This window comes from Pseudonaja textilis, chromosome 2 (genome assembly GCF_049901715.1).
Source record: "Pseudonaja textilis isolate UNSWEBS1 chromosome 2, rPseTex1.2, whole genome shotgun sequence".
Lineage (NCBI taxonomy): Eukaryota > Metazoa > Chordata > Lepidosauria > Squamata > Elapidae > Pseudonaja > Pseudonaja textilis.
In genome coordinates, this window is record NC_141991.1 from 2,974,267 (window position 1) to 2,998,292 (window position 24,026).

The window sequence follows — 24,026 nt, forward strand, 5'->3', positions numbered from 1 at the left end:
GTTCTCTATTTCTCCTCCTTTTTGTTAGGTCTCATTCCTTTTAATCCTAACAGTATGTGGAAAGATTTTTTTCATTTCAGAACCAAAACTGTACCGCAAAGGTACCACAAGTACTTTTTTTGTACTTCGGGTAATTGCTTGTATTTTACTATCTAATAACCAAGAAAATTGGAAAGATAAGAAGAAGTTGGAAGGCCCTATAACAATCCTATCAAGGAACCCATGATGATGGCTGTACTGAACCCAGGATTGCTGAACTGAGCTATAAGCAGTGGTGGTATTCAAAACTTTTACTACCGGTTCTGTGGGCGTGGCTTGGTGGGTGTAACCATGTGACTGGGTAAGCGTGGCTTTTATTTTTTGAAGCCCCCATCTGTTTTTGGGAGCTTCTTGGCCACAGAGGAGTCTCGGGGGGGGTCATTTTTGCTCCCCTAAGGCTCCTCTGAGTCTCAGGAAGACAAGGAGCAGAGCATGGGAGGGGCATGCAGCACCCCTCCAAGCTCTGTTTTGGGAGCTTCCTAGCCTCAGAGAAGCCTGTGGGGGCCATTTTTGCTCCTCCAAGGCTCCTCTGGGGCTTTGGAAGGCAAAAAATACAGGGGGGGCTGAGCTCCTCCTTCCATTTTTTGCCTTCCTGGGCCTCAGCAAGGGGAATCCCAGCACAGCTGATCTTATCTACAGCTGATTATCATGAGGGGAAAATAAAGAAATACCTTAAGCAAATGTCAGGCAGGTGGGCGGGGTGAACGAGTATCAGGCAGGAGGGTGACTGGGTGGGGGGCATGGCCAGCCAGAACTTACTACTGGTTTGGCGACCCATACCAAATTCTTGCTACCGGTTCACTCGATCTGTTGGGAACTGGCTGAGTACCACCACTGGCTATAAGCAATATTTGTGTTTTCTCTCTTAATTCATACCATGGACAGTTAGAGCATTGCAGAAGAAAGAGGCAGACTGTGTGCCTATTAATGGGAAATTTAGTTTATATCCCTCCTTTCACACTGATGTACTTTCCATGGATTTTATGGTGAATCCTCCATTTGGTGTTTTTTTTTTGTCCCTTGAACCCATCTGTTTGCCCTCCATAGTCCTCCCAGTTAGATCTTTCTGCTTATGTAGCTCTATGATCTTAATAAAGATTGATTGATTAATTGAACGATTGTATATTTTGGCCTGTAATGTAAAGTTGATTGGGGTGAATAAAAGTCATTGATTTAAAATCATTCCTCAAATTACAAAGAATTCAGGTATTCCTAAGAAAGGTGAACATAGAGGGACACTTCCAAACTGGCAACGTGAAGAGAGATTTCCTCTGGCAAAGATGTAATCTGGGGTGGGGTTCTACCAGTTCTGTCCACCACTGTAGAACCGGTTCTGTGTCTGCTGCTGTTGCGGCCCACCTGCCCGCCCAGGCTCTTACCTGACCTTTATTTCCTGCTTTTTCAACTGCAGCTGCTTTGTGCGACACAGCTGCAGTTGAAAAAGCAGAAAAAGGGGCTTTCCCAACCACTGTACACTTGCACGCAGTGCTGCTCAGCTGTCTGGGCAGCTCAGCAGGTTGTAAATTGCACTTGTGCGACTCACACATGTCCTCACGACGCTAATAGACAGAACCAGTAGTTATACCAGTCGGATCCCATCCTTGGATGTAACCTTGCCCACTCTACCATGTCCTCCTATGTCTTCCAACTTCACCCTTCAAGATCTTTTTCATATTCCTCCCATTATGGAAGAAATTGGTTACCTTGAAAAGTAAGAATAACTGTTATTATTATTACCTTTATTGTCAGAGTACCACATGTGTACAATGAGATTGGCAAACAGTCAAGTTTAGATGTATCTATTTTAAGAAGCACATTGTTCAAAATGTTCTGAGTGAACCCAGTACCATTTTCTGTGGTGTCACCTACCATTGTGAGTGGAAATGGTCCCCTCTGGACAAGGAATGCATTTGTAGCAGCAAACTGGCTCTCCTTCCTGAGCCCGCTTGAAGAATTCAGGATGACAGTTTTCCACACATTTGGACTGAGGCAGAAACTAGTAATACCAAACAAAATACCCACCATGCATGAAAAATGCATACAGATATGAACATTATCCAAGTAGTCTCTGGGCTTTACTTAGGCAAATATAAAACCTCTAACTAGTTTCAAACAGCTCTAAGAAAAGCAATTACTGGCAGTTTCTCCATTTTATCCCTCCTTTTGCTTATTCTGATTGCAAAAAAGGAATTGTCTATTTAATAAAGTCTGGAGTTATGGAATTTAAAAAAAGATTTAAGTGCTGACAACCAATGGGTTCCTTCTCACGGCCATATTGCCATGCATTTCTGCATTCTTCATTTATCTATTATTTTAAAGTACGATGACCTATTCATATTTTATTTTAGAATAATATTTAATCTGAAGGATTTAATTATTTATTCTATCAGTTTTGCTAAAATAAAATAAAACTCTGAAGAAAGAAACATCTAAGAGATTCAATGATTTATTTATTTTTTTGCTACATAACAAATTTAAAGCCTTTGGAACTAGCCCCAAATAGTTTCCCAGTTAAGATAAAAAAGAAGAAATTAGGGATATCAACTTTAAAGGACATGTTCTTTGTTTTTTTCATATATTTATTTGTTGAATTCATTATGACAGATGCTGGTGATATAATAATAAAAAACGTATTCCCTAGTTTGTACAATTGTACTGAGATCAGATGCCAAAGGTCAAATCAAAGTATCACTTCCTTTCAAATTGTCCTTCGTTATTTCAGCTATCAGAAAGGGGTTGTTCTTTGCATCAAAGTTATGTTGGACATTTTTCTGGGTCAGGGCATCATTTCACATCACACCAGTAATTCTGATTTCCATGTGAACGTCATCTGATTCAGTTCAAACCTGAACTCGGGCTCTGATCAGAAAAATTGCCTTCTAAATTGCCATTTGAGGACAAATGAATTTGAGGCCATCAGCACCACGAACCGCAGCATTTGATGGCTTCTCTCCAATTTTATGGTGGCACAAGCTTGCAGAGGAGAACCAAAAGGGCCATGAGCTGTGTTCTAAAGCAGGGGTCGCCAACCTTTTGGACCTCAGGAACCAACAAACTCATAATTTTAAATCCCGCGGACCACTAATATGAATCCAGCATGTCGCTTGCTGAAGTGCCTAGACTCCCACTGACAGGATGGGGTCCTTCAGGCACTTAGCTTGGCTGCCTGTTTCTGCAGAAAACAAAACACCAGGATCTGTCTCCTCTCTCTCTCTTTCTCTCTCTCATCTCTCTCTCTCTTTCCTTCCCCCTCTCTTTCTCCCTTTCTCCTTCTTTCTCTCTCTCTCTATTTCTCCCTTTCCCTCCCTCTCCACTTTCAATTCTCAGTCTCTCTTTCTCTTTCTCCCTTTCTCCCGCTTTCGCTCTCTCCCATCCCCTCCTCTTTCTCCCTTTCTCTTTCTCTCTCTTTCTCTTTCCCTCCCTCCCAGAGGTGGTATTCAGCAGGTTCTGACCAGTTCTGGAGATCCTGTAGTGGAAATTTTGAATAGTTCGGGGAACCGGCAAATACCACCTCTGACTGGAGATTTTGTATTATCCTTCCCCTGCCACACCCACCAAACCACACCCACAGAACCGGTAGTAAAAAAATTGAATCCCACGACTGATCCCTCCCCGCTTTCAATTCTCAGTGAAGGTCATCAAGCATGGGGATTAGACTTAGCTCACTTGATCTGAATAGAATAAAATAACAGAGTTGGAAGGGACCTTGGAGGTCTTCTAGTCCAACCCACTGCCTAGACAAATGGTTATCCAACATCTTTTTAAAAACTTCCAGTGTTGAAGCATTCACAACTTCTGGAGGCAACTGTCAGGAAATTTGTCCTTAGTTCTAGGTTGCTTCTCTCCTTGATGAGTTTCCACCTGTTGCTTCTTGCTCTGGCCTCAGGTGCTTTGGAGAATAACTTGACTCCCTCTTCTTTTTGGCAGCCCGAGATACTGGAACACTGCTATCCTGTCACCTCTACTTTTCATTAAAATAGGCATGCCCAATTCCTGCCACTATTTTTCATATATTTTAGCCTCCAGTCCTCTAATAATCTTTGTTGCTCTTCTCTTCACTCTTTCTAGAATCTCAACATATTTTTTTACACTGTGACGACCAAAACTGGATGCAGTATTTCAAGTGTGGCCTTACCAAGGCTTTATAAAATGGTATTAACACTTCACGTGATTTTGATTCTATTCCTTTGTGTCCTAAGCCTTTGGAAAATAGAGAAAAGACACCAATAGTTCTCCCAGCTTGTTCATCAGTTTTAGCTGTGACAGAACACCTTGATCAATAAGAAATCTCTGTCTTTCCAAGCTCCCTATTTGTTCTTCAATGGGATTCTCCTCAGGGAAAATCATGGAGCTCATGATATTCAAATCTGCTGCTACGTCTCTGTTTTCATCCAAATACAGTTTCAGATGGGAAAGATTGCAAAATTCATTCTTCTCTAGAAAGGGCTGGAACTAGAAATGGAAACGGGTCTTTTTTTATCCAAATGTGCTTCATTAATTGAACAATTGGGAAAGTCTGTAGGTTGCAGGAAGCATCATTCCAAGGTACTTGCAGGCTGGAGGGGTGCAACCAGGGGTGGGATTCTACCAGTTCCCACCTATTTGCTAGAACCGGTTGTTAACATTCTAAGCAGTTCGGGAAACCAGTTGTTAGAATAAATTACTGGCCTAATCCTGTAAGGAAGGCAGGAAGGAAACATTCTGCTGTTGCTTACAGAAACTGCTTCTCTATTGACCCTTATTACATTCTTGGCAGGACTAGACTTCCTGTCTCAGGAACCTCTCTGTTTTTTCCCCCCTCCTTTGGTGGTACTTTGCTTGTGTGGAGTGACCATTCAAAGTTACAATGGCACTGAAAAAAGTGACTTATGACCATTTTTCACACTTACAACTGTTGCAGCATCCCCACAGTCATGAGAGGCCAGGTGAGGAGATGCATGCCTTGATGTGAGTGATATTGAGTTGGTCACGCCCAGCCAATAACATGACCACCAAGCCATGTCCACCCAGTCACATGATCACCAAGTCACGCCCACCACCTAAGCCACGGCCACAGAACTAGTTGTTAAAATTTTTGAATCCCACCCCTGGGTAAAACTTGTGCAGTGTAAGCTGAAAAACAGGATTCATAGATTGTGAGACGGCTGGATGTCTCTTAGTATGTGATGTGATGGAAGAAAGTTAAATTTTATGATCACAAATGTGTGTGGTTGGAAAACAGAATGCCTGCCATGGTTACGTGTTCATTGTGCTCCAGAAGTTCCCATCTTTACTCATCTCCTTGGATCTGGATAAATGTGCAGCTTTTAATGCCTGGGCCACACTCCAGAACATGCAATAAATGATGTGGTTGTCTATAAACAGGGTCCTTTCGATCTCCTCCTTGTGGAGAGTCTCCAGGTCTTTTTCTCTGGACATTTTGACCAGCCTTTCTGCAACAAGCCCTGCTTAAAATGTAAACAAGGACAAGCTTCCAATCATTGTCATGGAGACAAACATATAATGTGGTTGGAGCTTGGCTCCCATCATTAACATATTGCCTGTTTTTATACAGATGCTCAAACACACTCTATCACAGTGGTGGCTAACCTTTTTGGGTTCCTGTGCCAAAAATTGTGTGTGTGCTGGTGGTTGTGTGCTCAGGTGCCAGCACCCAGAAGGCAATGTGCGCCCCCCCGCCCCCTGTGCATGCATGTGCAATCCCCCCATCCCCCCCTTATCTGCACTGTGCCTCACAGCTGATTTTTGGCTGATTTGAGGCCTTTTTTGGTCTCCCAAAGGCCTGAAATAAGCCTCTGCAGGACGAATAGGCCCATTTCGTCACTTCCGGAATTAACAGAAGGTGATGAAACAGGCCTATTTGGCCTGCAGAGGCTTTTTTCAAGCCTCTGGGAGGCCGAAAAAGGCCTCAAACCAGGCCTCACAGCTGATTTTTGGCTGGTTTGAATCCTTTTTCAGGCTTCCAGAGATTTGAAAAAAGCCTCTTCATGTTGAATAGGCCTATTTCATCACTTCTGGTATTAACAGGAAGTGATGAAACGGGCCTATTCATCCTGCAGAGTCTTTCTTCAAGCCTCTGGAAGGCCGAAAAAGGCCTCAAACCAGCCAAAAATCAGCTGTGAGGCACACGCATGCGCAGCGAGGTAAGTGCCTGTGGCTCGCGTGCTGGCACCAATGGCTCAGCGTGCCACCTATGGCACATGTGCCATAGGTTCACCATCACGGCTCTATCACATGCAGATAGACAGTTAACTGCTGTCAATGGGAATAATTACTCAAATTAATTCTTAAAATGAATTCTTAAAATATGATAGAGTCTCCAAATTTCTCTAAGTGGTTTTCTTGGAGTTCTCTTTAGAAAGATTTATTGAGAAGAAAGGGAAGGGAGTTACAAGAATTCCAGTCATGGAGCCATTTCTTACTGAGAAACATATACATCTAATTTTCTTTGACTATTGCATACAGTCTAGGTGGACATAATATCTTCTTTCAGATACAATTCTTCCAATATCATAATGGTGTTCTGCCTCATGTTTTTACATCTATTCTGGCAGTAAGTTTTTCCTTTGTATTCAGGTCCGGCCTTACAATAATAATGTAGCACTTGGGGATGAAGATGCAACCCAGCAGCCCAGCACTGGAGGCCAAGATGGAGAAGACCTGCACAGCCACCATATATTTCCCTTTGGTGCTCAGGTAGGTGGGCACAAAACTCACCCAGACACTGCAGAAGACCAGCATGCTGAAGGTGATTAGCTTGGCTTCATTGAAGGCCCCAGGGAGTTTCCTGGCCAGGAAAGCCACTGTGAAGCAGATGGCAGCCAGGAAGCCCATGTAGCTGAGAGTGATGTAGAACATGACAACATAGCCTTCGTTGCATTGCAGATTGATTATTCCAGGCTGGGAGTAAAGGTCAGAGTCAGGGAATGGGGGAGAAACTCCCAGCCAAATGGAGCAGATGATAATTTGGATAACAGAACAAGAAAGGACGATGGAGTTGGCCAAGCTCTTCCCCAACCATCTCTTCACTCGGTTTCCTGGTTTTGTGGCTAGGAAAGCCAGCACCACTGTGATTGTTTTGGCCAAGAGAGAAGAAATGGCAACTGAGAAGACAATGCTGAAAACCATTTGTCGTAGAAGGCAGGTGACTTTCCTTGGCTGACCAATGAAGAGAAAAGAAGACAAGAAGCAAAGCTGGAGGGAGACCAGGAGGATGTAAGAGAGATCCTGGTTGTTAGCTTTGACAATGGGAGTTTCTCTGTATTTAAGGAATACTATTAAAACAAAGTCCGTGATTAGGAACAAGAGTAAGGCAAAAGAGACCAGGATGATGCCCAGATGTTCTTCATAAGACAAGAAGGACAGAACTTTGGGGATACATTGGACTCGGTCCACATTTGGATGTTTATTGTCTGGACATTTGGTACATTTTTCCATATCTGAAGTAAAAAAAAAAAATCTTTAATATTGTATTCTTTCATCCAGTGGTGGGATTTAGCATTTTTTACTACTGGTTCTGTGGACATGGCTTGGTGGGTGTGGTGTCGCTTGGTGGGCGTGGCTTGGTGGGCATGGCAGGGGAAAGATATTGCAAAATCCCCATTCTCTCCCCACCCCACTAACCTGATTTCCAACTGTGTTCTCCTATGCAGGGCAACCAAAGAAAACCCAGCCAATCAGCTGGGACTCAGGAGGCAGAGAATAGATGGGGGCGGGGCCAGTCAGAGGTGGTATTTGCCGGTTCTCCAAACTACTCAAAATTTCCACTACCGGTGCTCCAGAACTGGTCAGAACCAGGGGTGGGATTCAAATTTTTTTAACAACCAGTTCTGTGGGCGTGGCTTAGTTGCGGTGGTGGTATTCAGCAGGTTCTGACCAGTTCTGGAGAACTGGTAGCGGAAATTTTGAGTAGTTCAGAGAACCAGCAAATACCACCTCTGACCAGAAATTTTACAGCATCCTTCCCCTGCCACACCCATCATGCCATGCCCACAGAACCAGTAATAAAAAAAATTGAATCCCACCCCTGCTTAGTTGGTGGGTGTGGCTTGGTGGACATGTGGCTGGGTGGACATGGCTTGGTGGTCATGTTATTGGCTGGGTGTGGGCAACTCAATATCACTCACATCGAGGCACGCATCTCCTCACCTGGCCTCTCATGACTGTGGGAATGCTGCAACAGTTGTAAGTGTGAAAAATGGTCATAAGTCACTTTTTTCAGTGCCATTGTAACTTTGAATGGTCACTCCACACGAACAAAGTACCAGCAAAGGAGGGGACACAAAAACTCCAGAGAAGTTCTTGAGACAGGAAGTCTAGTCCTGCCAAGAATGTAATAAGGATTAACGGAGAGACAGTTTCTGTAAGCAACACCATAATGTTTCCTTCCTGCCTTCCTTACAGGATTTGGCCAGTAATTTCTTCTAACAACCGGTTCTCCAAACTGCTTAGAATGTTAGCAAACTGCTTAGAATGTTAGCACCTAGTCTAGCAAATAGGTGCGAACTGGTAGAATCCCACCCCTGGTCAGAACCTGCTGAATACACACCTCTGCTTTTGTCTCAAGAAATATCTTCTTGGGACAACAACTAATGCCAGGGGAACTTTTAAGATGCATTTCATAAAATATCCACAGAAAGAAGGTAAGAAGAATAACATTTTCTAAAAAAATAGTTGTATTTCTAATAATCTGTGACATTGTGGAAGTCCTAAAATGGTCATGATTTCCTGAATAATAACCAAAATATTCATAAGAATCTACAAAAGTAGAAGTAAATTATGAAGCAGGAAAACTTTCTAAGTCCCATCAGATGCCACTTCTTAATATACTGGACTCACAGGAGACCTATGTTGTGAAATCCAGTTGGCTGGCAGAGAAAATAAGACCTGCAAATAATCTGGAATGGGTACTGGGATCAGTCATAGTATGGGTAGAATGAGGTGCACCCATAATTATCCACACCACCTCTTTGTGGACCAGTGACTTCTTCCCAGTAATTCTCATGTTGAATGCATCACGTTAAATCTGGAGTATATCTAGGACAATTCCTCAAGTTTAAAAAAACCTAGAGGGGTAGACGTGGAAGAACCCACCCAAACTAAAAAGCAGGATATTTTCTCTGGCAGTAGTAAATCTTGCAGTCTATAGAGATTCTCAGTCATCCAGGTCATAGTTGTCCCAAAGATGTCATGCCCCTGTTGGAGTCTGACTCTGAGGGAGAGGAGGAACAGCTGACAGGGAGTGGAAGTGTGGCTCCAGAGGTTGTGGAGGAGGCTGGAGAAGGGCACAGGCAGACTGGACAGTCAGAGGAAGACCCAGGCCGATCCCCTCTCCATCCTAGGGCATGCAGGGAGGAGAGGATAAGGGAGAAATATGAATGGCATGGTCTGTGGGGGAGGAAAGGGCCTTGATTCTCTTCATGGGCTACAGCTGTGAGGACTGTTTAAAAGGACAGACTGCGCATGAGCCAGTGCTGGAAACAAAGCGTGAAAATATTTCTAGTCTGTCTGTTCTTATCTGAGTTTGGCGTCCTTCCCAGTGTGTACTCCGATATCTGTGGGTGTCTTCAAGCCCTTCAAGACCCCTGGTTCCCTTAATTGCTTCAGTGTGATTTGTGTTGTTTTTTCTATTTATAATTTAGAGGTATTTTTAGTTTAAATGGCATTTCCTCCTTTTTGCTACTGTTTGTGGGGGAGGTTTTTTTGTCTCCAGTAAAGGATATTTGGAGCTTTGAAGCCAAGTTGAAGGAATTCACCTGTTTTTATTACTTTGTTGATTTTGTATCCCACCCTGGGTCATCACAAAAGGTGTTTTTTCAAGAGGCACCTGGACTTTCTGGTTTTTCATTGAAGACGTTTGAAATGAAATGTCTTCAAAGAAAAAACAGAAAGTCCAGTTGCCTCTTGAAAAAGCACCTTTAGTAAAGCTTGCCTAATCTGCCACACCTTTCAATACAGGCTCTCCCTCATTATCTTTAGACAAGGTATTGTATAGTTTGAAAATAAACAAGCAAACAGCTAAGATTCTGTCTTTTAACATGCACATTCATGAAAATGCTCTGGATGAATCCACGTTGACCCAGCCTGCCCTTTTTCTTAGTGTCACCCACCTTCCTGAGTGGAGATGGTCCCTTCTGGACAAGGAATGCAGTCGTAGCAGCAAACTGGCTTTCCTTGTTGAGCCCTCTTGACAAATCCAGGATGACAACTTTCCGCACATTTAGACTGAGGCAGAGACTAGGCAGAAAAAGAAAGAAGGCCATGAAAATGTGCTAGGACTCACCATACATTAGGAAAATGTTTGTTTGTTTATTTGTATCAGAAGCATCACAATTAAAATAACACCTACTATGTGACATAAAATTTTAAGTACAAGATAAAAAATTTGTGCAAGATAAACAGATCTTGCCCAGAAACTAGCAACATTAATGGCATTCTGTTGCAATGCCATGAGATTCTCAAATGTGTGCACTGCTTAGGACACAAAGGACAAGTATATACACTGTACTGTTGTCTGCATGTCACCACAATTACAAATGGCAGAAGTCACAGGATAGCCCCATTTGTTTGGAGTATCTCTGGATCTAGTTATACCTATGCATAATCTATTCAATGACTTCCATACTTCCCAGATTTTGACAGCACACCCATGTGCCAGATCCTCCATTGTTTCCATTCAGTGTTGATTTTTTGTAGCTTTCCATAGGTCCTCTCTGCTTTTAAATTCTTTGAAGACTTCTGTCAACCTAAGGAAGCGTTTCCTAAATTTAATCTCTGATGGTTAAGTGTAGGCCATAGAGAGCATATCGTCTAGCTACGGATTATTTAAGCCTCTCTCCGTATGCTAGCACTATCACTATCACTATGACTTATATTCCACTTCATAGAGCTTTACAGCCTTCTCTAAGCAGTTTACAGAGTCAGCATATTGCCCCCAACAATCTGGGTCCTAATTTTACCCACTTCAGAAAGATGGAAGGCTGAGTCAACCTTGAGCCTGGTGAGATTCAAACTGCCAAATTGCAGGCAGCCGGCAGTCAGCAGAAATAGCCTGCAGTACTATGTTCTAACCACTGAGACACCAGAGCTGCTTCTTCTCAGAGAACAGCAGGTGGGGCAATGCTGGCTAAAGGCAGATCTCATCTAGAGGCTTAAGGCATCCAATCATAATTCTGCTAGCCTCATTCAGAGCAACATCTACTTTCCCAGCATGTGCCAATTTTTATGCATTCACCTGCTGAGTAGCAAAGAGCCAGAGATGTTGTCTTAAGGACTCTTGGTTTGGCATTCCAGGTAGAGCTCATCAATTTCCCATGGATGTTATTATATCCACAACCTCTAGTTTTGGAACAGTGCTGCTTATGTGTTAGAACCCTATCTAGATGTCTGTGGAGATTCTTGATCATCCAAGTCATGGTTATCCCAAAGGTGCTTTTTCAAGAGACTTTCCAAATCCAGTAGCTTCTTGAAAAAGCACCTTTGGGATGGCGCTATCTAGAGTGATTCCTAAATATTTAGGGCTGTAGCAGTGCTCCAGTAACATTCTGTTCCATATAATATGCAGCTTCCAACAGTCTGCTTATTGCAAGGAGTTTTTGCTGGATTTGGCCTTAACTTATTATCACAATAGTATTAATCCAGCTCTAGCAGGACTTCAGTTAAATGTTGTTCAATTTCGTCAAATGTTTTTCTCTGTACTAACAACTACATGTATGATGATGCTTATTGGCCTCTTTATCTAGTTTTAAAACTGATTTATATTCCTTGTAAACAGCTGGTCATTTGCATTCTTTTAGAGAGTCGTTCAGGCCACTTGGAGGTTTACATATGTCCTCAGAGTCACCTGAGTAGTGCAAATGGGGTGGACCTTTCTTGGAACTGCTGGAAGGAATATGTTGTAGACTGGAGATAGATGATGTCATATCCCTCCTCCGCTGTGATTCAGAGGACACAGATAAACCTCCAATTGGCCTCAATGACTCTAAAGCAAGGAATGCAAATGCAAGGAATATGCAAGGAATATAAATCCTTCCATTCCCCACTATCTAGTCAGAGCTGAAGAAACTTCTTGGATAAGAAGCAAAACATCTTCAGAGAAAGTTCAGTTGCTTCTTGAAAAAGAACCTTTGGATTTATACACTGAAGTAGCCATACAGTTGCTCAGCTTTACAGTTATTACTTCTTTGTTATTTATTTCTGTGGTTGTTGTGGATCAAACCTGGATATCAGGCTTCACAAAGACTGCACTTTCCGTTCTGTCAGTAGGACCTATCTGCTACAAGCCACATGCTCTGTATAATTCTGATAGTTGTCTCTATGGGTCTCCTGGATACCCAGAGATTGCCGTTATATCTTTTGGCACAAGTCCTGCAACAATGAACATGGCAGATGAATATAGGCACAAACACTAGCCAAATAGTCACTGGGCTTCATTTAGCTACTATAAATATGAAATCTCTAATTAGTTGCAAACAGATGTAGGAGATATAACTACTGGCAGATTGCTCGTTTTGCCCCTCCTTTTTGCTTTTGTTATCTAACATTGCAACCAAGTGTCAGGATTCTGGCAGTCAGCCCAATTAAACCATGAGTCTCCAGCCAAACTTCCAAAACTTCAAAAGGATTTATTGGGAGTTAACATGTCCGCCACTGCCTGGGTGTAGCCAACTCTGAGACACATAATTCATTGTCAACCTTGACCCTAACTTTCCCCCACCCCCACACCTGGGTGTATCATAATTCATATTCTCCAATGGGACACATCCATAGCCAAGAGTCATCAATCATGTTCTCCAATTAGAATTTTGCACGGCAGAAACTTCAGTCACCTAGTTACTATCTTTGAAAACTATTTATGGAATGCACTTTCAGTTTCCAAAATGCCGCACTGCTTTCCACTCCCTTTCTGTTGGCAACTCTAAAAAGACCATAGAAATATTTTATGAGTTGACACCAAGGACTTTTCTAATAATAAAATCTGGAGGAATGGCATTGGGAACACATGTAACCATTCAGTAACAACCAATGGGTTCCTCCTCCTAGCCTTATTTATATGCATTTCTCCTTCCTTCATATAGCCATGATTTTAAGATATCAAGATCTACTCATATTAAATTTGAAAATAATCTTTATTGTAATAGATGTATTAAGCTTTATTACATTAGATTTATTAAAATGGAATGAAATTGTGAGAAAGAAAGAAACCTCTGACCAGAATGATCTGGAAAGGTCTCTTCTGGACTACATAAGACAGTGCAAAATTGCTCCCCTTTGAAAATAATCCAAAACGGTCTCCCCATTAAGATATAAATGAAAAATTCCTTTCAAATTACTGCTGTCAGTATTAAAAGGGGATGTTCTTTGTTTATTTGTATATTTTTTCTTCAGTTTGTATGGCTGCCATGCTGGTGAACCAAAACTAAAATTGATTGCCTAGGTTCTAGAACTGGAGTGAGATGAGACAGAGGTAAGGTTATGAGAACGTGTCCCTCAAAAAAGCCAAGTCATCTTTTGTTGCAGCAAATGGGACATAAGAATGAACCCTGTGTCAGAAAGGGATATTTCTAAAGCCCAGCTAGGTATCTAAGAAAAGATCCTCTCTTTAGAAGAACTACAATTAGATGATACCAACTGGCATAAAAAGAAAGAAGAAGAAAATATTATTAGTTAAATTTTGAGACCCTTTTGTTCCCACAGAGGCTGAAATTAGGTAAGAATCAAGATAAACAATGATATACCATATGGATCCTAAAAGTATTAATCTTACTTTACTTTTACTTGTTTTTTCTTTCATTGACTGTCTAATTATACATTGGTCTTGAGAAAGTTATAGATGATAACAATACACAAGGTAATATAAAATAGGTAGTAAGCTGAAAATGGAAATAATAGGGGATAAAGAATTGAAGATATATGTGAGGATGAAATGATCTTGATATTGAATTAATGAAATTTATCTAAAGATTAGTCAAATGGATAATAATTTGAAGTGATATTAATTAAGAAAGTTGAAAGTGTAACTATGACTATGTATAAATATCGTAATCTGGAATCACATTGCTCACGTGAAGAGATGTGTAAAAAATAAAAAAATAAAAAACTTTGGCGAGAGAAAACAAGATAAACAATGACATTCAAGGAGTTTTCAGATGAAGTGTCCTTTTGATAGCCAAAAATAAAATCTAGCTAGCATTTTCTTTCAAATTCTCCCCTCCCCCCCCCTTTTTTTACTTCCGATATTAGGAAGGGCTTTTCTTTGGATCAAAGTCTTGTTTCAGTGATTCAAACTGGTGATTCAAACTGATGGTCAGGGCCCATCAGACCAACCAGTATGATGTCATGTGACCTGGAAGCCTTGGGCCTTCTTCCTAGGAGCAGAAGGCCTATTGCTCTATCTATGTATCAGTGGGATGACGGACAGGTGGATAACTCTGACCTAGTCAGGTCTGTTTAAGAGCATCACAGACCTTCGATCTGCCTTTCAAGGAACACTTTCCCCAAGCAGGACAAGATGACCCAAAGGACCTCCATCCAATCGTGATTCAGTTTCATTTGATTCAATCCAAGCTTGAATTCCACCACTGGTCAACAGAATTGCCTTCTTTGCTATTTGCATACAGGGGGAAAACCAAACCTGAAATTATCAGCAACACATTCCCCCACACTTTCAGATTTCCCATCAGTTTGATAGAGATAAAACTGTAGCTTGGACATGAAATGTTATACTACTGCATCAGGGTGGGCTTCAAAAAATTTAGCAAAGAGTTCTCTGCCTGATTGCTGGGTGGGTGTGCCCATGGTGGGTGTGGCCTAGTTGGCCTCCTGCTTCATAGTGGGGAGCATTTTTGCCTTCCCCGGGCTCCGGAGGCTTTCCTTGAGCCTCCGGGAGGGTGAAAACTGCCTCCCTGGGCTTCGGAGGCTCTTTGGAAGCTGGAAACAGGCCCATTTCTGACTTTCCCGAACTTCCAAAAAGGCCATTTTTCACCCTCCCTGAGCCTCTGTGCCAGTGGTGGGATTCAAATTTCTTTTACTACCGGTTCTGTGGACGTGGCTTAGTGGGCGTGGCAGGGGAAGGACACTGTAAAATCCCCATTTCCTCCCCACCCCACTAATCTGCTTTCCAGCTCCGTTCTCCTGTGCAGGGCAACCAAAGAAGACCCAACCGATCAGCTGGGACTCGGGAGGCAGAGAATAGATGGGGGTGGGGCCAGTCAGAGGTGGGATTCACCGGTTTCTCCAAAGTACTCAAAATTTCTGCTACCAGTTCTCCAGAACTGGTCAGAACCTCCTGAATACCACCTCTGCTCTGTGCACGCCCTGCACTTACCTGCATCCAATACGGGCTGCATGGGGTCTCCTGGGAGGGTCGGTGCGGGGTAAATGGGGCCAGCCAGGAGTGGGATTTGGTTGTTCTCTGTACTGCACAGAATCTTAGCTAGGATTCTGCGAATCCCCCAGCAGCCCAGCCCTGTTAACTACAGCCTTCCAGCCAGTATAAGAACATATCAGGTTTCTACTCCCAACATTCAATTCTCAAGGATGGTCAATCACCTTGGTGACTAGGCTCAGCCCACTTGAAATGGGTCCTCAGGTTATGGAAAGCCGAGAAGAGACGCCAACATTCCTCTCACCTTGTTGAGCAACTTTAGCCGTGAAATAGCCTTTTGGTGGATAGTAAGTTTCTGTCTTTCAAATCTCCCCAATTGCTCTATGATTGTATGCTTCTTAGGATGAATCATCAAGCTGAAGATCTGCAGATCTCCTGCTATATCTCCATTTTGGTCCATGTACAGTTTATTATGGGAAATATTGCAGAACTCATTCTTCTCCAGAAAGGGATGGAACTAGAATTGAAACGTCAAGGAATTATACAGGTAGAAAACTTTGCTTCTTATTCCATAGGTCCTTTCTCATTTGAATCTTCTACAATTTTCTAACTGGCAAAGATGCTTAATTAGGAGAAACAGGCATTACCATTATTTTTTTAAGTGAGCAAAAAAAAAAAAAAATCAGCAAAATTTGTCCATCATAATATTTTAACTCCTTTTAAAAAAGCAGGTTGGTTACCAGGGAGCATGGATTTGTCAAGAAGAAAGTTGTCAGCCTGATTTTTTCCCCTGATAGACCAGATGGGAAACATGTCAAGGCGACTTAATTCTACTTTATTGTATGAGCACATTAACAGAATTTTGCAAACTTAAAATCTCCCACCAACTTCATTTTCAGCTCCAAAAGTTAGGGAGGTTTCTTTCTGTCCCATTATAAAGCTGTAGACCAGGGGTCTTCAAACCCGACAGCTTTGAGACCCGTGGACTTCAACTCCCAGAATTCCTCCTTCAGTCATGTTAGCTCAGGAATATTGGGAGTTGAAATCCATAAGTCTTAAACTTGCTAAGTTTGAAGATCCTTGCTGTAGACTTTTCCCCCTTATCTGATCCTTCAGCATATATCCTCCCTGTCCCAAAAGCCAACCTGATATATCATTACACTTTCTAAATACTGTAGGTTATGTAAATGCTAGTGATGTAATGTGATTTCAATAAAATAGTGGTACTAATAAACTAATGTTTGTGATGCTATTAGAAACCTAGTTTTTAAAAGGGGTATTAAGTGGATAAAATGTCTTAAAAATTGGACTCAAATAATTTTAATCTTTTTAATCTTTCTCATAAAACTGTACAGCTATGAATAACAATTCTTCTTTTGTTATCAAATTTTTCCATATTGACCTTAATACAGTAGAATTGATAAATCTCTGTGGTGCAAGGTTTGATGCAAGATTAATAACAATTCTTAAACAAAGCTTATTTAATCTGATTTTAAAATGCCAAGTTTCCAGAAACGTATTTGTGATTTGATCCTAGTGAGAAGTGCATTAGTAAAATGCAGTAGAAAAAATATCTGATCTTTAGCAACTGACAAAGCATAGTGTCTCATGCAAAAACATTTATGGTGCACTGGAAGAAGGAGGGTGTGATGACCCAGGGTGGGATGCAAAAGCAACACAATCACAAAACCAGGTGAAGCCTCTTTAATTCCTTCAACTTCGCTTTAAAGCTCCAATTATCATTGACTGGAGACAAAAAACTCCCCCACAAACAGTTGCAAAACGGAAGCACTTCCGTTCAAACTCAAAATACATATAAATTATAAATAGAAAAAAACAACACAAACCACACTAAAGCAATTACTGAGACAAGGCAGGATAAGGGCTTGAAGACATCCACAGATATCAAAATACACACACTGGGATGGATGCCAAACTCAGATAAGAACAGACAGACTAGAAATATTTTCATGCTTTGTTCCAGCACTGGGCCATGCACAGTCTGTCCTTTTAAACAGTCCTCACAGCTGCAGTCCATGAAAGGGATCAAGGCCCTTTCCTCCCTCATAGACCATGCCATTCACGTTATCCTCTCCTCCCTGCATGCCCTACGATGAAGAGGGGATGGGCCTGGATCTTCCTCTGACTGCCCAGCCAGCCTGTGCCCTTCTCCAGTTTCCTCCACAACCTCCAGAGCCACACTTCCACTCCCTGTCAGCTGTTCCTCCTCTCCCTCAGAGTCAGACTCCAGCAGGGGCATGACAGAGGGATAACAAACTTGTAAGTATATTTGTGAAAATGATCTCAAAATAGTTGCTATTTGCAAATCGAATATGAATCAGCAGTGTGATACTTGTGAAAAGAAGGCAAATATATTCAACAGTATCTCAGGAAGTCAAGGTACTGGTTTGGGGAGATCTCAACTCAATTCCAGGACACCTTGGAGGCACGATGCTCTGATAAAACATTACACAAAATCTGGACCAGCTTCTGGGAAGCTTAATAAAGCCAAGAAAAAGATAATAGCAACTTAGCCTTGAGGAAAGATAGCAAAGAACCACAGGAGCCAAAAATAATAAATCTGGGAGATTACAAAATCTATAGGTTGGAGAAGGGAGGATACAGCACTTTTCCAATAACTGAAAGGTTTTAGACAAAAGGTAAGATCTTTTCACTGTTATTCTAGAGTGTCAGATGTGGTAGCATGAACTCGGTCACAAGAAAGGAGATTCTGGCCAGGGGTGGGCTGCTATGGGTTTGCCCGGGTTCAGGTGAACCCATAGCTAATGTTATATCTGGTTTGGAGAACCCCCAAATCCCACTCCTGGCTGGCCACACCCACCCCTCCCCAACCCTTCCAGGAGTTTCACATGGCCTGTTTTGGATGTGAGATAAGTGTAGGACCTCTGTGGACACTCGGGGAAGGGAAAAATGGGCCTCCTGGACACTCTGGAAGGCCAGAAATGGGCCACGGTGCAAGAGGCCAACTAGGCCACACCCACCATGGCCGTGCCCACTCAGCAACCGGACAGAGAACTGGTTGCTGAAATTTTTGAACCCCACCCCTGATTCTGGCTGAAGGAGAGTAAAAATTCTAGAAGGAGGAGCAGTTTTAGAGAAAATCAGAGAAATACAGTCTCCCCTTCCCTGATAGTCTTAATGCAAAGACTGATCAAGCATCCATCCGAGAAGCTTTAAGTGGAATTCCTGCAGAGATGAGGAGTTAGGCTATATGGTCTCAGGTCTTTTTCAAATTTATAAAGGTAAAATTCTATGATGCTAATCACAAACAAATGGATTTATTTAAAAATGCATACTTCCTTTTAAAATCAGCAGTGCTCAATATCAACATTTATCTGTCATGGGAAGCTCTTTTTGGCCTTTTGTAGCATAAGGAGATTGATACGGTTCCCCTCCCTCTCCCTTGTACTCCTTCTCCAGCAGAACTAAGATTAATGGATCTATGTTGGGACCTCATACCTGCCACGGCTGTAGCCTTGGAGCCCACAAATTCCCTTTGTTCTCCTTCCTTCTCCTCCTGGATCTGGAGGAATATGCAGCACTCAAGGCATAGGCCAGAGTCTTAATGATATCATAATAATTTTCATGATTCCTAATACGTTGCCTGTTTCTTTTCTCTTGGGTCTCCAGCAGTGTTTTCTGGGTGCACCTTCTCCGGCCTTTGACAGAAAAGATATGCTTAGAAAAAGAACAGTCAAAAGAGTGATCTACAAACTGGGGATCTTCAAGGAATTTGGGTTCTACAAAGAGTGCAGGTTCAAAGGCATCGTTGTTTGGTCTTTCTGTCATCAGAAAACTAAAGTTCCATAAACTGTGGACGTATTTGAGAAGTCTGTGGTCATTCAAATAAAACAATTCCAAGTTTGTAAGAATCCAAATTTTCCCTTCAATGGGTCCTGGCAAACCTTCAAATATTAAATGGAAAGGACGAATAGTGTCCAATTGGAAATCAAGTTCTGTGAAGTAAATGTAGACGTTGACTTGTCTCCACTGAGAGAGGGCATCCCTGAGGAGTACTGTATTTCCAGTCGATGAGAATTGTTGTGATATAACAACACAAATTCCATTCCTCACAAGCAAAGGAGTAAAAGTCCTCATGAACTTCTCTCCCTTCTCTGTGTCTGTGCTAAAGAGACCAATCAAGGTCCATCTGAAATGGAGGAGCAATTGGACAATTCCTGGGTACTGGATCCCTTCTTTGGGAAGCATCCCATGGAAAAAAGCGAATTGACTTTTATCACTCAGAGCCGCTGAAGCAATTTTATCACTGATCTGAAAAAGCAACCGAGAATATTGTTCTATATTTGGGGTCAGATCAAGCCCAAAATATTAGCTTTTAATAAATACATCTTTGTTCTGGTGAACATATTACAATAGTTTATTAATTTGCCAGTGCTTAAATATTAAAGCAATGTTAACAAATTGTACTCTATATAAAAGTGGCATGCAAGAAACAAATTAAGTAAAAAAAAAGGCAAATCATATTTCTGTATCACTCTTAGAATTTACAGTAATTAGACTAAAATATGCAGATGTCCACTGAAGTGTTGCAATTATTATGGGCCAAAATTATATGTAATTGTTGAGGGTTACTATATGTTTCTCTGCTTTTATAGTCTAGATTCTTTGTGCAGCTATTTTTGTATCTTCTTTTCCAGTTGTACAATACACAGGAAAATTCTGTCACCTTAATGTAATTCAGTTGTACAATCCAAGAGGTCTTTAACTGAAATTTGTGTGTTCTAACAGACAAAATTTTGGGAGTGTATTGGTTTACATAGCTTTAATTTTACACCAACAATTTTATGCCCTGATTTTAGACAAAGAAGAAATCTTGTGAATTCCCAGTTCAGTTCTCAGGGCAGCACTGAACTCTTTTTTCCACCTCCAAGATATTACTCAGAGGCTGTGATTGGGTTTGTTCTAATATTTGTTCAAAGCCCCAAACATCACATCGATATAAGAACATGGCTTTATATACTTTAAAAATTGTGGCTAAGGAAGCTGACTAGCGATGAGTTTTTAATTTAAGCAGTGTATTCTCTCGTGTCCTTGTTTTAAGTGAGTTCCTTTGATGAGGAGGGATCCAAGATGCAATCTCAGTGAAAACTACCCCTAGATAAGGAAAGGTGTGAACAAGGAGAGATTTAACCTGGGAATAAGGACAAACTTTCTGACAGTGAGAACAATCAACCAATGGAACAGAAGTTGACCTCGGAAGTTGTGGGAGCGCCATCACTTGAGACTTTCAGGAAGAAATTGGACTGCCATTTGTTAGAAATGGTGTAGGATCTCCTGCTTGGGTGGTGGGTTGGACTACTACATGACCTACAAGGTCCCTTCCAACTCTGATTATGTGTTATCTGTTGCTCTGTTGGCTTACCATCAACTAGCCATTTATGCCTATGATTCCCTTTTTTCAAAAATGGTATCTTTTGAATATTTGTAAAAACTCTTGTATGTACAAAGGAAGGGGGCACCAAGATTTGTCAGTGCTTAGGGCACCAGTGAGCCTTAATCCGCCACTGCCAAGTCTGAACCTTGAGGTATCCCATTCTTCCCACCATGTAGATGTACTTCCATTGAGGACTACACACTGAGTGTGGTTGGTCAGCCAAAACTCTGTCTTTTTTTAAAGCAAGAAATTCTTTATTCCAATACCCACTCTTAACTCTACCCAGGAGAACCTCCACATTCATTTTAGCCACAATATCTATTAGACCAATTGTCCAATAATTGCTAGGGTCTTTTTTATTCCCTTCTTTACATATATAAAATACCGTTGCCACTTTCCACCCTATTGGATATAGCAGTTACTATTTCAGGCTATTTTCTGAATAATTCAGTTTGCAAAAAAAAAACCCATATCCAGAGGTATTATTGCTCTTCAAGATTTTGATGATGAATTTGAACACAAATACATTAAGGGAGAAATTGTGCACATATTGGCTAATGTACTTGAAATGTTTTTAATAAAGTGGTTAAAGTAACGGTACTGATCCCCAAGAGTCCATAAAACATATGTATTTTATCAAAAGTACAAATGATAATGTGTTGGAATTCTTTGAGTTTGCTCACCATTGAAACTATCCTTATTTTGATTTAGATCAGGGGTAGTCAACCTTTTTATATCTACTAGCCACTTTTGTATCTCTGTTAATAGTGAAATTTTCTCTAACCGCCCACCGGTTCCACAGTAATGGTGATTTATAAAATAGGAGACAAAACCCCTGCTGCCCACCATGAAAGCTGGAACACCCACTAGTGGGCGGTAGGGACCAGGCTGATTACCACTGATTTAGATTGTGTATAAAATGAGAGCTTTCCATCACCGCTGCAGATTTGTATTATACAAGACTCTTTAATTGAACACATAGTTTCTCCTCCCCTCCATAAGTGTGCAGTGGAAGTTCCCAAAGCCATAATGATGGTGTTATGAGAGGATATTTCTATTTTAATCCTTCCTCCCTCCCCAATGTGTACCTCAATCTTCATCTATAACACTTACAATGGCTAAAGTGAAAAGCAGCTCTTAAATTCCATAGAGAAGGCATGGTTAGAGCTACAACTCACCCACCACCACCCTACTCACTCTACCAGATAGAGAAACAGAGCACAAACCTGTGGGACTTTGTAGGTTCCTACTAATGTTGACAACTGGATGGAGATGTCCCTGTCAGCAGCATCAAGAATAGCCAAAATGTTGTCTTTTCTTCCACAGCTGTAGTTGGGAACATTGGCATCTCCTACAGATAGAATATCCAGCGAGGCATCTGAAGTGCCAAGTGTACTCATATAGTTGTCATGGATGTTGTAGCCAAGTGTGAGATTGTGCAGCAGCTGGGAATTTTTGTTGGCCACTTGAATATTTGAAGCAAATCGTATTATTCCTGACTTACCATAAGGTGAACTAGTGTAAAAATTCTCGTGTTAATATCAGCAGCTTCAACAGCAATAACAAAAAAACTTTTCTTCTATTAAATCCTCATTTCTCCACATGCACACTGAGTGTTAAACCAATACTGGTGCAAAACAAGGCAAATGACAGTCACCTATCACTATTTAATATTTGTGAGTTTTGAATAGATGGGATGGAGATGGTCCTCCATCAGAGGACTATACACTATAATGCATGATGGTACTAAGTTTCATCTGTGCAGTAACCAGGTTGCAATATTATTCAATCATTCAAGTTGAATCATCATAAAAGGAAGGGGATATTTTATAAGTAATCCATAAAAAGAAGCTCTAAAAGCAACTTATCCTCTGCTCCTATAAGGATCAGTCATTGAATATCAATACGCTGTGTTAAAATATGAGCTGGTCAGAGTTAACTACAACCATCATGATTTTAAACAAAAGTCAGTATCCAGATCATGACCTCAGGATTGGATGGGGAGTGGAAAATAATGTGAAATTATTTCAGGATTTTTTTTCCCACCCCAACTTTGGATTTGTGCCTCTTCCAGAAAATAAGAGAAGGTCCTGCAATATAGGTAGCCCTCAACTTACAACCATAAGTGAGCCCAGGCTTCATTTTGCTAAGTGAGACGTTTGTTAAATGAGTTTTGCCTCATTTTAAAACTTTCCTTGCCACCGTTGTTAAGGGAATCACTGTACTTGTTATGTTAGCAACATGATTGTTAAGTGAATGTGGCTTCCCCATTGACTTTGCTTGTTGGAAGGGCCCAAAAGGGGATCACATAACACACACCCCTCAGGACAGTGCAACCATCACAAATAAGAGTCAGTTGCCAAGAGCCTGAATTTTGATTCGGTGACCACAGAGATGCTGCAACTGTTGTTAAGTGTGTGAAAAATGCCCCCAAGTCACTTTTCCCAGTGGCGTTGTAACTATGAACGATCATTAAATGAACTGTTGTAAGTCAAGGACTACTTGTATAGGAGCAAATGAATAAGAAGAAAAGAATGAGAGCATTAGACTTACGAATGGAGGAAATGCCATTCCATCACACTTGAGTGACTTACATGTGAGACCGACTAGAAGGAGTCATGTTAAAACTCAACATTATAGGCAATATGGTTGATACACTGATGACTATGCTAACCAGATGGTCTCCTAGCTTGTAATAGCTCCATGGTTTCTCTCCATCCTGGTACTTGGGATTCAGCGGACACTTCCTTTGAAGCTTCCCAGAGACCGGCTGGCACACCAACAGCATTGGAACGAGAAGCAGGAGCTCCATATCTTATGAGGCTGAGACAATCTCTTTCCTGTTTCTAAAGAAAAGTAATATTCAAAGGACTCTCATAAGCTGGACTATCCAGGGTCTTTCCTGATTCAAAGAGAGACAAGCCGAGCTTCACCTGGAAAGCAGAGGCAGTACATTTAAGAACACAACACCTTGCTTGCCCCAAAATGTGGGCCACCCAGAATAGGAGCTGTAGCATTTATCCTTTGCTAATGTGAGATCCCTTCCTTCTGAAGTTTATATCGAAGGCAATCATTAGAGAAGCATCAGTAGTCTCAAAGACTTCTTGGATAGGGATAATCATGCTGAGAAGCAAATTCTTCTCTTGGGATCCTTTTGTCAATGTTCCATGTGTAGCTGGAGAAAAACATGCTAGTGAGAAATCACAAATGCACCTCTGAGGATATTTTTCTATAGTGCTTGTGATC

The 24,026-nt window shown here is 41.5% G+C and overlaps 2 protein-coding genes across 2 annotated transcripts in view; one reads left to right on the forward strand and one right to left on the reverse strand.

The window, feature by feature from the left end:
* The window catches only part of LOC113451647 (uncharacterized), a 211,170-nt gene that overhangs the window by 62,150 nt on the left and 124,994 nt on the right, over positions 1-24,026 (forward strand). The gene's annotated exons all lie outside the window — the stretch shown is intronic.
* Positions 6,361-23,898, reverse strand: LOC113451652 (vomeronasal type-2 receptor 26-like). Its single transcript, XM_026723028.2, has 6 exons — positions 23,375-23,898; positions 22,007-22,295; positions 18,845-19,657; positions 15,669-15,881; positions 10,149-10,275; positions 6,361-7,478 (listed from the first exon to the last, which is right to left on the reverse strand). The coding sequence occupies exons 1-6, from the start codon at positions 23,590-23,592 to the stop codon at positions 6,568-6,570; spliced, it is 2,571 nt and encodes an 856-aa protein (XP_026578813.2). The 5' UTR covers positions 23,593-23,898; the 3' UTR covers positions 6,361-6,567.